We start from the raw sequence: 15,786 nt of genomic DNA on the forward strand, positions 1-15,786 counted from the left end.
AGAAATCACAGAAAATAACTGAGTTGTTTTGTTGCCAGTGTTTTTAAAGAGAGATAGAGAGAGAATCAGAGGGAAGTCCAGACTTTTCCCAGATGTCCTTTGGTGTTAAAAAGATACCATTTCTTACTAATAGCATAAACACAAATAGACTATTAACAATGTGCATTTACAATTAAAACGATCTATAGGCAGCTCTCATAAATCATGTTAGGCCCTAGGCCTTCATGGTCACATGACTTGTAGATATACTGGGTTACATCACCCATATTAGCCGAGGGTGTGCGATACCAGGATGTCCGCCACATTCCATATGCATACAAGGATACACTTTGTAAACTTTTTATCAACACACCTGGAATTTACGGACATAAAACGCCCAGGAATGATTGCGCATCAAAGGATCCATGGAGCACAAGTTATGAAGAGAGCATGCATATTTCAGGACCTAAAACATATTCATAATGGATGTCACATAAGAGTTTCATGGTACTGTCATTTGTAGAAAGTGCACACTGGTGTGTTAAATATTTACTGCAGGGTATTCTGGATGCGCTGTAGCTCCACTCCTAGTTAAAGACGATAATAACAAAATGTAACACCACAAACACGGCAGCAAGAAAAACAATCACTCAACAAAATATTTAAAACACAATGCAGATTTTTTTAATTTTATTAAATATACAGGAATAGTAATTGCTCTCGGTAAAAGGTTTCTAAATTATTTTACATTTCATACAGATACTTTGCAGTGTGTACAGTAGCAAAGCTTTGTAAATATATTTGTCTTATGTACATACAGCATGTATATCATGGTCGATTAAATAATGAATTACAAAGAAAGGGGTTAAATAAGAGGAGACAGAACAGTGAACAACTTTCCTTTGGCCCTGCGGTCCATGTTTTATCTCCATGACGACTCTCGGGATGTCAGGACTGCAAGACACACAAGAATAAGTGGGGATCATGATCCCTTTGTTTGGACAACATGTTTCAGCTAAGACACAGCAGGAGAGACCAGGGTCACTCAGGATATGCACACATGCCTATGAGACACACTCGCGGACACACACCTAGTTATTGGGTTAATTCCGTTACCCGCCGGGGGGGTGTGGACTATGACTTGCAGTCAGAGTAGCAATTTGGGATAGAATCGGTTCAAGCACCGGTTCTATCCCAAAAACTGAGATGTTGCATAATCACACAAAGAAAACACAAAACTGCAGATAGTATCGGAGAGTGCACACTCCAACACACGTCACTTTGACCCGTCAGCATAAGAGACACGTAATAGGATGATAAGTGCTATAATAAAGTAAATATCGGTTTGGGTGGTTATTTGTGGATAACAGTAATGTAGACAGCCAAAGCTTCACATACTGCTTGATGTAATATAAGGGCTTAGGTAAGGAAGCTCATTCTAAATCTACAGTACACTGAGGCACAATACAAGTCATGACAGGTCAAATGTTCAGTGTGATGACAGCAGAAGAACCAGGTGCATACACCCCAGTGGAGAAAAATAGAAGTATTTGAACAAACCATGGTCTTGTTGCGCTACTTTTGAAACGTATACCTTTGTTTTAGCAAAATAGATTGGCAAAACCTCCGAACATAAATTGTCCTCAAGCAGAGCAGAGATAGAGAACAGAAAGACACATTTCTCTGCAGGAAAACCAGGTTCCAGGCTTAACACAGGAATAGAACAGGACAGTGCAATACATTTTGCAGAGACCTTTTTCATTCAAAGGCTCTTGCTCTTTGGAAGTTAGGTGACACCAAAGTACGAGGCATCGTATAAATACACCCCCCTCTCACGTATAAATAGTATCGTACATAAAAGGCAAACTGAAATGGCATCGGTCTCCTATCTTTCCATGTCACAGTGTAAAAACAGCACTACAATCAGAATGTCTTCTACAGTCATTCCCAGTGCGATCGATGTGTTACATGGAGATACGGTGAAAAGCAGCCGTCACTGGACGATTGTTGATTTGAAGGTGGGAAGGCCGCTCTGTATTACAGAGGGGGGTATTGGGAGCAAGTTCCCAGACGTATTAAAAGTAGAACCAAAAAGAAGCTACTGTCAGTCCAAAAGCAAACAGTGAGAGAGGAGGAGGGCGGGGAGAAGAGACAACATGAAAGGATAGATAGACCCACAGAATTAAAGCAGGAATACTTGAAAAAATGGAAGGAGGAATGTGTTAAATGATCGGAAAATAAAGAAAATAGAAAAGGTATCAGTAGAAGCAGAAGTCTTTCAGCCTTTAAAGGCCGAGCACAGGGAAGCTGCTGACAGGTAGCAGGGATCCACACCACACAGATGCTTCCACGACCCAACACCAAAAAAAAAACCGGCAGTTGTAGCCTTAAACCCAATCAAGCTGGGTCAGAAGGTACGAGGGGCAAGGGGCTCTGGGACCAGGGGATGGGCAGGAGAGGAGCAGAGCAGGACGGACTTGGGAAGCAGCAGGGTCTCACACATACACACCCTCAGGGTTGAGACTGGACACCAGAGGGTTTTGCAGGTTGCGTGGATGTCCCAGGAACTGTTTGGCAGTGGGGCGCGGCGGTGAGTCCAGTTGAGTTACACTGAGGCCTGATGGAGAAACAGAAATACGATGAGAGGGCCAGTCCTCGCACTTGAACAGCAGAGTGCACCATGTTGAACTGTGTTTCCATACCTCCGTTCCTGTACCCAACTTGCAGAAGATGTGCAAGTTCCAACTGCTCCAGTTGCTCCTGAAGCTCGGTGCGTGAGTGGGTGTGCGCTGGCAGGACACCTGTCTGTTGTATAAACTGCTGCAGGTTACATTGCCTCAGCTCCTTATTCAAATCCTCCAGCTCATCCTGCTTGGCCTTAGATGGGGAGAAAAAAAACATGGATCAGTGAGGAAGACAAAGGCCGATTGAGAGCTCACATAATTCAGCGCTGACTCACTGAGCGCTGACACCTTGTTTGCCTGTAAATGGGTGCGGCATATGAAAATGGGATGAGCTAAACATGCCTGTTATTTAGTAGATACAATTATTTTCTGCTTAACTTGAATGTTAACTGTGATAATAACACAGCAACAGCATAATGTAATGTACTTAGAAAGCAGGAATTCTGTTTGTATTTTGCCTTTAGGTCACATTACTTCTCCTATAAATGTCAAGCAACCCTTCACCATCAGGGGGCAGCAGAGTCTAAACATCTAGTCTAAATTCACTCAGCTATCATGCACCCTCAGACCATTCACTTGCAATGAATCATCAAAGTCCCACATCTACATAAGCATTCTTTTAATTCCATCCGATTCCAGAAGCCTGAGGCATATGCTCATCAATGGATACATAAAATTGTGCATTCGCCTGCTGCATGTCAAAGTTGTCTTAATCAACCAGGTGCCAAGGGGCCAAGATATGAATCACCTCCAATAAATTAAAAACACGGAGATCGGAGATGCTCCATAGAGACAGTGGCATCACCTTCGTGCGCGCAGATTAAACTGCGACGCCTACACACAGGCCCGTCAATCAGTCCCCATCGACGATCTATTTGTGCTTAATCAATGTGTCTGCACACAAGACAGGAAGCAGCAGCAGTGTGCTGGAGTCCCCACCTCCGGCGCCTGTGTGTGTTTGTGTTTGTGCCTGTAATCAGGACTCAGAGCAACTCAAATCTGGCAGTTCACACCTGCAGGTCTGCCTCCATTAGCCTAATGACAGGGACGCTGTGCTCATCATCACCAGCACTTAAACACTCGACTGGCAGCCTCGACCTGTCGGCTGACTGATGACTGGCACAGTGAGACATGCACCCCTTTCAATTACTATGAACTGAACTGTATTATGTGTATTATGTTACGACTATTTACATGCATCTTATTTCCAGGCAACAACTGCCTGGGTGGCCAAATGCCTCTGTGGTTACTTTGAGATTATCCACTCTTGCAGTCCTGTTATGTATGACATGGTGGTACATATTATACCAGGACGTATGAAAAAAACTAAACGTAATGCGGCTGTTCTGCAGCAGGATGCTGTCTATATAATTGGCAAATTGATCATGACACAGTCCTTCTCCGTTCCATCCATCGTACATGTTGACTCAGACACTCTCCACAAGGATGAGTGACTGAAAAGCAAATGAGCTTATCTTCATGTTTTAATCAGTTTTGCAGCCAGTTTGTTCGTCATACTTTTAAACCAGTGGACTGAGCATTAGACACAAAGCCCTCTCAGTCTGGCTATGCTAATGAAAACAGGGAAGCACTTGTTTTCGCTGTGCTCCATTTCCTCTTGGCAAAACATTAAAACCAGTACAATAAAAGTGAAATTAAATTGGTCACTCCCCTGGCTGGAACTCGTCTGAATGAGCTCCATAAAGTGGACACCCGAGTACAGGGTTTCATTTGGATTATGAGGAAACTTGAGTTTCGAGCTTCAGACTGGGTTTGGCTTTTATTGATACAGCCACATCTCTGACAACCACCATACATAAACAAACAATGACACCACAAACTACCATACGTTGAGGCTGAGTAGATCCAATGAAAGGGGCTTTTGTTCTACAAATCAATCCTCTTTAATCTCTTTTTCCATACACAGGGTACAAAAATATGTAGATACTGGCAATGTAATATAAACACCATTGGTAACCATGTGTTCAGGACATGCATACAACAGGATACCTGCCAAACCAGTGTGGCAAGACTGCAACAAGTTTTTTCCAGACAATATAACATTTTCATACAAGGTAGGATATGAGCATACAGCATTCATGTCATCATACTTTGTTGAATAATTATTCGAATATAAAAAAAAATGAATGCCACAATAAATCATGTGTTCAAGTGTCTGTGCACTGCTGTTTGTCTGCTGCAGTGTGCAGGTAGGAGAGGGATATACTTCTACAGTGTGGCTAGAAGAGGGTCTGTGCTACACCCCTCAAATGACAACACACAGGCTGATGGGGATTTATAGCCCTTTCTCCAGAACTGTCACCTCTCTCCTTACCTGCATCAGAGACACTGCCTTCCCCACAGCCTTGTCAGTCTCAGACAGTTGCTCCTCCAGCTCTGTCCGGTGATTCTCCTGGCTCTTGAGCTGCGCCTTAATGGCATCGAGGGATTCCTCGGGACAGTTGGCTTTCCTTTCCGTCTGACTTTCCCGCTGGATCTCTTGCTCCAGCTGAGCCGAGCGAACAGAGAAGTCGTGGAGCCGGCGCCCGCAGTCGTCGAGCTTGCCGTGGAGCTCCCCCAGCTTCTTTCTCATTCCTCGGTCCCTCTCCACCTCTGCCTGAAGCTCCTCCTCCCAGTACTGCTCGTGGGCCAGCTCGGCCTGGTTCCTCCGCACCTCTAGCTCCAAAGTGTCCATCTCTTCCTGCAAGTGAGCGTCAGAAACTGGTGATGGGCACGGAGATGGGTAGCGACGCTCCCAGGTATGTGACTCCCTCTCGAGAGCTTCTAGCTGGGCCTCCATGGCCCTCAGTCTTTCCTGTTGCTGAAGAACCTTCCTGAACACCTCCTCTTTGGCTGGGCCTGCAGGTGGTGATGGTGATGGAGATGGTGACGGCACATGAGAGGAAACAGGGCTTGGCGAAGGGGAGGGGGAGGCTCTTTGCTCTGGAGAGTCCCGAGCAGACCTCTGTAACTGTTTGTTTCTGGGAGAGGTGGATGGCCCGAGGTTAAAGGTGAGTGCTTTCTTAGGCTGGTTGCGTTTGGAAGGCTCTGGCTCAGGGAGCTTGGGTAGTGGAGGGGGGCTCGGCCTCTCCTGTTTTGAGATGAGTCCGTCACTGCTGCTCGGGCCGGTACGGCGCAGGAAGAACTGGACTTCGCCTCCATGTTGGCCTAACTTAGCCAGAGACTCCAGAGGCTTCTCTGTGGCCAACAGCTGCCTTTCTGTATCCCGAAGACGCTGGATCAGAACATAACGGCCTGTCTGACCTGGGGACAGAGAGAAGCAGGGAGTGAGGGCAGAGACATACACCTACAAGCTGAAAGACAACATCAACAACTGAGCCATAGACACCCCCATATCAAACAAGAGGCAGTCAATGACTTTCTTCTCCTTCACTGTTATTAGTGCTGTTAATTAAATCCAGTTTCTACGCAAGTAGCGCAAGTGAGCATATGAAATCAGACGCATTATGATGATGCTGATACCTTTCCATCTCTGCCTCTGAGGATTGGAGGAAAGGCTTCTTCGTAAGACTTGCACAACATGTAAAGAATGTTCAAATAAGCTGAAGTTTCCACAAGGACCTTGAAATTAGGACAAGCCCTCCCTGATGACTTGGCAGGCAGCTCACTCATGGAAGGAGGAGAGTGCTAAATCTGGATTTATGTTGTTCAACGCTGCTGCATCATAAAGCCAGAAGAGACAGAGAGCCGGAAATCCAAACTGACCCCACGAAAATCCAACAGAGTACTCAATTTGGGTCAGAGGAGAATGAAAAGGTGAGCGCTGAACCGGGTTGTTGCAACCTTAGCATGTACTCATGTTTTGTCGGACTCAAATTTCCCATCGCTGTTATCTAATTCCTTTAGGCCAGGTAAATTAATCAAGCACACATACAAGGTGCCAACTAACAACAGCTTGGAGGCTGGTACCACAACATGGTGACTCAATGATTTCACAGCAGAAAAGAGTTTGAGGTACTCACCAATGGCCTGGGCCAGAGCGATGACCACATCCTGGCACGACGTCTCCTCAGACAGGCCGCACACCACCCGCACCACTCCGTCCACCCACACTTTGAGCTCCATCTGGGACCAGGCAGGAGGAGGTGAAGGGGAAGATGGTCTTTAACACGGATCACTTCAGCTTGGCTCAACTGGACTCAACACTGCATGGCACAGACTCTGAAAAAGGAAAAAAGAGAGCGAGACATGTTAGGCGCGTGATGAGAAGATTGAGGATTGATCCAGAAATCAAATTTCCCAGTTGTAACAAAACACTTTTGTAATTGAAGAAAAAGTAGGGGGCTTCTTGAGAGGATAAAAAAAAGACACCAAGCAAACTCTCTAAAAGCTTCACTGATCATATGTTAATCTCACTCCAACATTGTTGTGAACCAAAACACAACACACTGCAAGCTGTCATATACACAGCACCCTCTCTTGTTAGTCAGTTTGTTGAAAACCAGTTTTTAGTCCAAACAGTGCCGACTTCAAAAAGTACGTTGTTGTTATGACTGAAATTTAAATTACTCAACCAGCAGCCGAGGGGGGGAGAGCAGTGTAGCATTTTGTTAAGTTCCTAGTGGTTAGTTAAGAGCCCCGGCAGTATCTTGTGGACCTGGAAGCATAAATGCCAATCTGTAACCCAATTAAACGCTCTGCTGCCCTCCTTCAAAGCAGTTATGATAGCTTACTGCCGAGGGGAACGGACAGGGAAAGTGGAGCAACTCAAGTGTGTCGACGTTTGGTTGTTTGTGCGGGTAGAAATACACAAAAACATGGCAGGAGAGACTTCAGTTTGATCCCCTCAGCAGGACCAGAACTGGGTCTCATCAGACTTCACATAATCGATCAGCAGGTTGCCTCACACGCGCCGGGCAGCAGTTTTAACCTTAAATATTTAATAATTGTGTCATCCTCTGTGTGTGTGTGTGTGTGTGTTTTACAGCTACGCTTCAAAACAAGGTAATAAAAAACAACGTGCTCATAAAAAGTTAAACGCCTCGGGCGGTGGCAGGATTATCTCTAGAGCTTGGCACAGTAAATGAAACGCTGTAGCCTAGGTGGGTAAGAGACAACTCTTCACCCATAGTCTGACATATGGTGCTCTCTTTCTGCCCGTCTCTGCAGTTCGCAATGGGAGGTGTTTAATTCTGAGCCCCACCATTCACTTGCCCCTCATTCAGGGCCTGGCTCTGCTCCACTGGCTGCCTATAGAGGGCTGCTCTGGAGGAATGCACCGACTTCATCTGCCAGCCGTAAGAATTCCTGCTTTTCTTAACAAAGCCCCACCCCCCCCCACACACACCCCTCGTCTGCCGCTGACCCTGCTGCCCCGCACCACCATCACCCGGCCGCTGTTTAAACGGCAAACACAAACTCTGCTGGGGAGCAACAGCTCGTCTGATGTGGCAACATCACACAGAACAGCTCAACATGACACCGCGTACGGGAGGGGATGCCGCCACAGCTCAGAGATTGAACCCGCAGATCGAGATCACAGCAAACGAGCGGGAGATTCTTTTGAACTACGCGAGCGCCGTGGTTTCATCTGGAGATGAATACATTTGATATGAAAAGGGAGTGCTCACCAAAATCAAACACCAGGAGTTTCAACACAGCTGAGATGTCAATGTGTGCTTCAAGAGGGCACAGAGTGTGCTGTGTTGCAATACACAATTAAGCCGAACTAGTTGAGTCAGTAGACAATCATTTCCTTTAGCTGGGAGGCTTTTTTTTTTTTAAACATGCAGAGGTGAACAGGAATAGACATTTTGAGTCTTCAAGCCTCATGCAGTGGAATACTTCCTCCCAGGCCAAAACAAAACTTTCCCCAATGCAAAAGCATTTTTATACCGAGAGTAAACTGCGAACAAAAGATCAAACTGATTTTTTCAAATACATGCCTGCATGAATTTCACCCTCCCATGATGCTTAGCTCTTTTCCCTTCAGTCTGGTGAAATGTGATAATCTGCACTCACAGGAAACAACCAGGCCTGTGAGTCTCAGGTTGCTATCTATTCTCTTTGTCACATGCACAACAACACAGAGAACCAGACATCCGCCTAACGCAGCTCCTTTTTCTCAGAGCAGCTCTGGACTCCTGTTCTCAGTTCTTATTGATATACATATGGAGGAAGAGCACTTTTACATTGTTTGATAAATGTAGTCCCGGAATCATAAAGACATCAGCGTATTGGCTCTGAACACCGACAGGGGGCTGAAATAATGGTACTGCAGGAGCCTGTGGAACAGCCTGTCAATAAACCCATTTGCGGTCCAAACGGGGCGACTCCAAGCCTACTGTAGGATGTTTGGCTTCAGAGTCAACATGCAAAATGCTGTAAACAAACACCGGCTTCAAACTGCTTTGCACATTCACAGTCATGTGCACACACACACACGTTCAAATATAAGCCGCTAAATGATCCGAATCCGATCATCTTCCACACGCCAACCTTAAATCTCAGGTTACCCCCCCAAAAAAACAGCCCTACCCACCAAAATTGGCACAGGGCAGTTTCAGCTGAAACTCTGAGCTCATATCTTTTTTTAGAGGAAAAAAAATCACAGAAATATAAATACATATATGTTTTTTTCGGTAATCGGCAAACTGAAGCAATCAAAAAAGAACACACTCCGGGGCTCGGACACACGCAAATCCTCAAGGAAGCCATGTGGCGAGGTCAAATTGAATAAATAAAATAGGCTAGTCATACTGTATGATTAATGGGAGAGGAAGAGAGACAGTGAAGAAGACAGACAGTGAGCAAATGAGAAAGGGAGAGAACAACTGTGGGATGGTGGGGGGGGCTGACAGATAAGACAGATAGAGAAAAGCGCAGTGATTGGAGCCATGTGCCATTCCCTCGGTCCCTTCTCATCGTCGCTCACCCATCCAGCTAACCCGCTTTGCGTCTTTCATCACCCTGTCTGTGCCGCTGTCTGTCTCTCTTCAACAACAGCCTCCCGGCTGCTCGCTGAAGTCGACTCAAGGCAGGAGCGGTTCGCACCACGGCCCTGGGCATGCTTCGGCTCGTCTGTGTGCCGTCCTGTGTGAGCAACTGTGACAGGCTGTGAATTGATGGGCCTTTTTGTACAAGCGGGGCACAGAGAAGTGTCCAAATACCCAAACTGCAACACTGCAGACATCCAATCTCCACACATTGTTGTGCTTCTTCCCTTACACGTGAGGATTTCAAAGCAAGGTAGTAATATGCAATAAAGTTGTTTGTTGTTGTTGTTGTACGGACACACCCTCCCCCCTCGATGTTATTTGAAGATGAACTTTTCATTTCTGTTCTATTCATGAGCAGTATTGAGCAACATGAGAAACAGAGTAAAGTTCATGAGGACAATTCAGAGAAAGGTTATAGATGCACTACACCTGAGCCCTGAGGCTAATAGAAAAGTGGACTGACTGGGCGTGTGCACGGGAAGTACACTATAAAGTGTCATGCTGATGCAATGGTCAAAGGTTGGGTTGGCTTCACATACGAGCCTGTGTGTGCAAGTGTGTTTGCAAGCAGACATGTCGGCCTGTCTTCATGCAGCAACAGGTCCAGGGGAACAATGGCAGGAGTGACGGGCAGAGTGTACATCACGCAGCGTTTTCGGAGCTGAACCACAAGACGGACTCACAAACACACAGCAATACAACAAGTAGACACTGTTATCCCTATCAGTATCAGCAGAGACAGCAAGTCCCTGGGCCCGGCTGGTTAAAGTGGACATAATGGGTTCTGCTGTTGAGAGGACAATGAACAGTGCTGGCCGGGTGGAGCTGTGTCCTCAGTGCCACTCTGGTCCAGGTTGGCAAAGACACACAAACACTCAAAGAGCCAGTGACGAGCAGCCTCGTCTCATCGGTCCTGCAGAGACACGATTGTTGTCCTAGTTCCACACTCAGCAGACAGTGTTGCCTCTTTCGTGGCCCCTGGCAACGCTGGGTCGTCCACGCCGGCTGTTAGAGCCATTCTGCTGCGTCCGCATGTTACCGCAGATAAAACTCATAAAAGGGAGAACAGATACTTTCTTCTGTCCTGCCTTGTGTTCAAGGACCGGTGAGACCAAAAAACAGCAGAAAGGTTCACAAGATGCGTGTGGTTGAGCGCAGCGCAATAATTATTCAGAAAACTATCCTTTCACTTTAGTAATTATAACTGGTTCTCTGTGGAAAACGTCCGATGAATCACATGGGTATTCCCAGCCACTGCTTCATGACACAACGGAAAGAAAAAAGTCTAATGCCTGCCTCAACAATTGCGTGATGCTGTCGTACATAATAAACACACACAAGCTTTGGGATTATACTGTAACATGCAGTTGAGTTTCAAGTGATTCATCATTTAAAAACGCATACAAACAACTCAGGGTTCTATCATTACCTATATGACGGCTTACATTTAGACAAAAGTATTCTAAGTGAGAAGAAGAAAAAAAAACATCATCATCATTATTATTAATGAGCAAGCTTCTGCAGCTGCAGCGCCTGGGCTCTGGAAAACTTCCCTACGTCGCACTTTAATGAACAAGGCTTTGTAGAATTGTCACATTGTTACTTTTGTATCTCCCATTACACAAAGTATTGTTTGACTCCTTAACATCTCATTTTTAAAAGATCAAAAGTCTTTCTTGCTTCCGGGACTGAACTCTGATAATCCGTGTACAACACACCTGTGCAGGCTAGGGCCAATTCAGTATGGGGAAAATACAGAAGACATTTGGAGAGAGGCTTTACACTGCATCTCAACACCGACAGGAGCCGTGTGTCTTTATCTGCATCTTTAAAAGCTTCACAATGTATTTTAAACAGCCACATGACACCGTGACTCCCAAGTCGAAGCCCTTGTTCTGAGCACGGCTTTCATGCGGTCAGAGAGCAGGGAGTGGTGCGCCGGGCGCACGAGGAAACCAGCCTTCGAATCTGAGGGCTTCTATTGGCGGATATTAAAACTAAACAACTTTACAATGTAGACATACCTCTTACACAGGCGATTATTTGCTTTTATATAGTGTGGCAAGGCAGTAAAATGTTGGAAAAATAAAGTCGCAGCTGGATGGTTTAGTTTGTCTCGGGGTTGTTAACAAAACATCAAACAGCATCCCGTTCACTTTGTGGTTGATGCAACTTGCTCTACATTTAAAAAGAAAACCGGGCTGTGCGTGCTTTTGTTGCGCTGCCAAGATAACAGTGTATTGGTGTGCCGACATTAGAGTATGCATGTGTGTTTTGCTACGACAGGGACGATGACTGTGCTGCTTCCTCTTCATCACAGGAGAGGCTGCAGCAGGCTCTCCAGACATACTGCCTGGCAATGACACTGAACGGTTGCCTGGTTCCCGCTAACAGAGCTTCACTGAAGCCTCAACACACCTAATGAATAATGCATTGTTTTCAAAGCAAATTTATTTGCCAAATATTTCTCAGAAAACAAAATCCAACCGCTTGTTAGCGACCAACTCTTTGAAAATGCCCCGCCCCCCGTCCGCCTGTATCGCTCCTCAATTGACATGCTAATGACTCAGCGCAAAGGAATCAGAAACAGCACTAATAAGCTTTAGTCATCATATTGCACACAGGACTCTGTCGCCGCAGCCTCCAGCCTTCCCCAATATAATGATCCGCTCGCCCAAGTGTGAACTCTCAATGAGAGGGGATCAGTGGTTCATTAATGCAGGGGACACCTTTCCTTCTAAATCAAGGACAAATATAGGCAGCGGGTCCCATTTACAAAAGCAGACTTGCTAATAAAAGGTTTGTAATGCAAATCCCAGCTCAGCTGGATAAATGGGATTTATTAAACTCTTCGCTTCTATATCTCATGCACAGTCGCTAAACACACAAGCTGTGTAATCGCTGTGCATGTAATTGATGATTGAGGAGGGTTTAAAGGTTGATGCCGATTACTCTCGTTGATCTGAAGCGGGCCTCGACATGGCAATTCCGAGTTTGGCCATCACCTGTGGCTGTCACTAGCACTTCAGTCACACTGTGTAAAACAGCACTTAGTGTGAAATCCCAGTTATCATGAATCACCAGCAGCACTCACACAGGCGGATGGTAGCCTGGCCTTCTGAACCACAAGAGGAAAGGAAATGGAGAAGGTGTGAGAGAAAGAACCTTTATTTAATGTCAATATCGGAAAATGCCTCGCAAGTAGTTTGGTTATTCTAACTTCCAATTCTTTGAAAATAGTTTTGAATTTCATTGAAAGGCAATAGGTACACTCTCATCATGACCAATAGTTTACACAGGCCTACCCCAATAAAACCCTTCTACATTAACCATCCCCCCGGGAGAAAGACTTACTCATACATGATTTGGCCGGATTGATTCTCTCATTCGCTTTAATCCTGGTAACCGAGCAGAGGCAGGTACATTAGAGACCAGGAATTTGTTTGTGCGCACTCATGGATCCATCCACCAAGCCAGCAGCTAAGGATGAGCATGCTAATGCAGGACTGCACATCGCCTGTGGAAGGTCGGGCGGAGCAGACCTGTACCGAGGGCTCTGCTCGGGGAGAGTGGTTTGGCTGTCTGCAGGCTCCCCCCCTGCGAGTACAGGAGTTTGTATTGTTGGTTGAGCCGGAGAAGAAGGCTCTCTGACTGCTGATGGGCACCCATGTGTAATTATATACTCTCGAGCTGACTCAGCAATACTTGCAAGGGAAGGAGGACATTGCTCTGTTCCCAGCCACACTCATATGTACACACACACACACGAGAGAACACACACACATATAGGTTGTGCCGTAACTACATTCACACATACAGATGCATTCAGACAGACATTCACTTATCTCGTCTCCAAAATAACATGTTACATAGATAGAAGGCAGACAGGCTTCATTCGGAAACTAAAATAAACATATAACTGTAAAAGTGAACCTACTAATTTCAAGGATTGCAATTTACACTGTACATGAGTGGAAATGAGTAGCCTGAAAATGACTAACACATGTTATTTAGAGTTTTTGTGCAGGTGCATGTGTGTGGGCTCAGCTCTCACTTCCTGCTGGCCTGCGTGTGTCATTGAGGAATCAGGAACGCCACGTCATTCAATGTCACAGGTTTGAAGCTAAACTCATTAGTAATGTAAAGGCCGCCTCCATGTCTGCTCATATCTATTATTCACTCCATTGTTTTTGTTATCTTACATTAAACACAATCCAAAATAGGAGCTCAAATAATGCAAAAGAAAACATCAATCGTTCAATCTACGCAATGTTATTGAAGTCATATATTTAAAACTCCATCGACTGCAAAGTTATTGAAGGATGGCCTTTTTCAGGTCAGTGAATGAGACTGGTGTTGCTTTCATCTTACTTTAATTCCATACAATCCAAGATGCAATGTAGCCGTGTTATGTTATCTGAGCTGAAGAGGATATTGCCATTAGCAAATACAAAAATGAGCAAAAACAAATAATGTATGGGTTGCTGCAAAGAAAACTCAAAACCACAAACTGAGATCATCTCCACAGTCAAATCCTGTGTTTACAGCGGTATACTAGACCCAAGTCGTAGGTGAGGCGGCTATCAATCCAGGACAGAGCAGGTGCACATTCTTGTGCAGGGTTTGAACGGTAGTATTACAACCAAAATATATAAGACTCCAACCGAGCGAAAACACAGACAATCATCTGAATGAATGTGTTCACAGATGAAAGTGAAGAATTCCACCCAGTTTCCTCCCAAGACATCAATCCGAGGTCACGGACGTCACACGGCACTTCCCGAACTCGTACTACTGTGGCTAATGTGGTCCATTCACCTCACCTGGTTTTCATTAGACTCAACTCGGAAACTGAAAGCCAAAGTTCCCGACTGTGACATTCTTGGAACAAATGCAAGGAAAGTTTGAGAGAAAACCGCAGGCGGTACAGATTAACATGCTATTCCATTGCCAAGGTCAGCCTGCTATGCAAAACATCTCGTCACACACTACCAATATTTACCTAGGGAGTTTCAACATACCAGGCCCCTTGGAGACGGGGACGCAGGTAAACACAGCCACGGCGCGGGAGAGAGCGGGAGTCTGCATGTGTGTGTTTGTGCGTCAGATCACAGCATGTAAAACCCTGCAGCCGAATGATAACTTGTTGTCTATTTGTTAACATGAAGGGGATTCATCCCACAACAATGCTGTTGTCTGTGCTGAGATAAGGTCTAAACTGGGGGTTCGAACAGACGACGAGCACTGTGGAATGTACAATGTGACGATCCGACTCTGAACCATGTTTGACTTCCTGTGAACACACTTCTCTTCAAGTCACACTGCTTTGTATAGATGTTAGAGTCTTATTCTGAAGTGAAAACAGTAATATACCAGCGACTGGAGTGGAGATAAGAAGTTAGTTAATGCCAACGTATAAATTAACCTCACACACAACACAAGGAAGATCAAATATATCATAAGGAGGAACAAAGGGACTATTACCAAAAATGGTCAGGCAGAGGGCATCTTTTTCCCAAATGACATCTTTTATTTTGTGACAGAATGAGGGCGCAGAGGTTCACCAATACAGCACCATTTTAACACAAGTGCCAAGAAACTGAATCTTGTGTGTGTGTTTAATTTGTTGGGAAGAGGATATAAACACATTAATGATGATGTTAATGCAAATATGGCAAGATATTGTATAATATATACTGTAAATAATAACTTTTCAACACTCATGTTTATACCATACCACAGTATAAAATAAAACTCTTCCATATCTTCGTCAAAGAATAGAGACGCCAGATGTCTGAAATATTAAAAGCAACATCTTTGCCTAAAAATAAATAAATAGTAGAACAAGCTTTAAATCTGACCAAAAAGTGAGCAAACATCTCAAATCTGAGCAGAAATTTGCACGGTATTGATCGATACCCAAAAAGGATTGAGGGTTGGTCCCCAGCCCCATATGTGCTCATTTACAACACAGGGAAAGGAAAGGGTGGAATCTGTTTGTGTTGCATGTGGATCAAAAGGCTTAGGGTGGGCCTCTCAATAAGCCTGATTTACAGCCTGATGGGGAGGTGTCACACGGCTCTCTCTCCCCGTCATTACTCTGAGGAGGAGCGCCGATCACGCCTATCAGAGAAGTGTGGGGGGAGGATGTATGGACAGTCAAG

General features: G+C 45.2%; 1 protein-coding gene across 2 annotated transcripts in view; it reads right to left on the reverse strand.

Moving 5' to 3' along the window:
* Positions 1-654: 654 nt before the first annotated feature.
* The window catches only part of LOC130195723 (ras association domain-containing protein 8-like), a 30,838-nt gene continuing 15,706 nt past the window's right edge, over positions 655-15,786 (reverse strand). For both annotated transcript variants that reach the window (XM_056417410.1, XM_056417409.1), the window contains 5 exons: positions 6,647-6,845; positions 4,999-5,927; positions 2,682-2,856; positions 2,489-2,596; positions 655-933 (listed from right to left, as the gene is read on the reverse strand). In XM_056417410.1, the coding sequence (XP_056273385.1) occupies positions 902-933; positions 2,489-2,596; positions 2,682-2,856; positions 4,999-5,927; positions 6,647-6,749 (1,347 nt within the window). In that variant the 5' untranslated portion in view covers positions 6,750-6,845 and the 3' untranslated portion in view covers positions 655-901. The remainder of the gene's footprint in view (positions 934-2,488; positions 2,597-2,681; positions 2,857-4,998; positions 5,928-6,646; positions 6,846-15,786) is intronic.

Source organism: Pseudoliparis swirei, chromosome 6, assembly GCF_029220125.1.
Source record: "Pseudoliparis swirei isolate HS2019 ecotype Mariana Trench chromosome 6, NWPU_hadal_v1, whole genome shotgun sequence".
Lineage (NCBI taxonomy): Eukaryota > Metazoa > Chordata > Actinopteri > Perciformes > Liparidae > Pseudoliparis > Pseudoliparis swirei.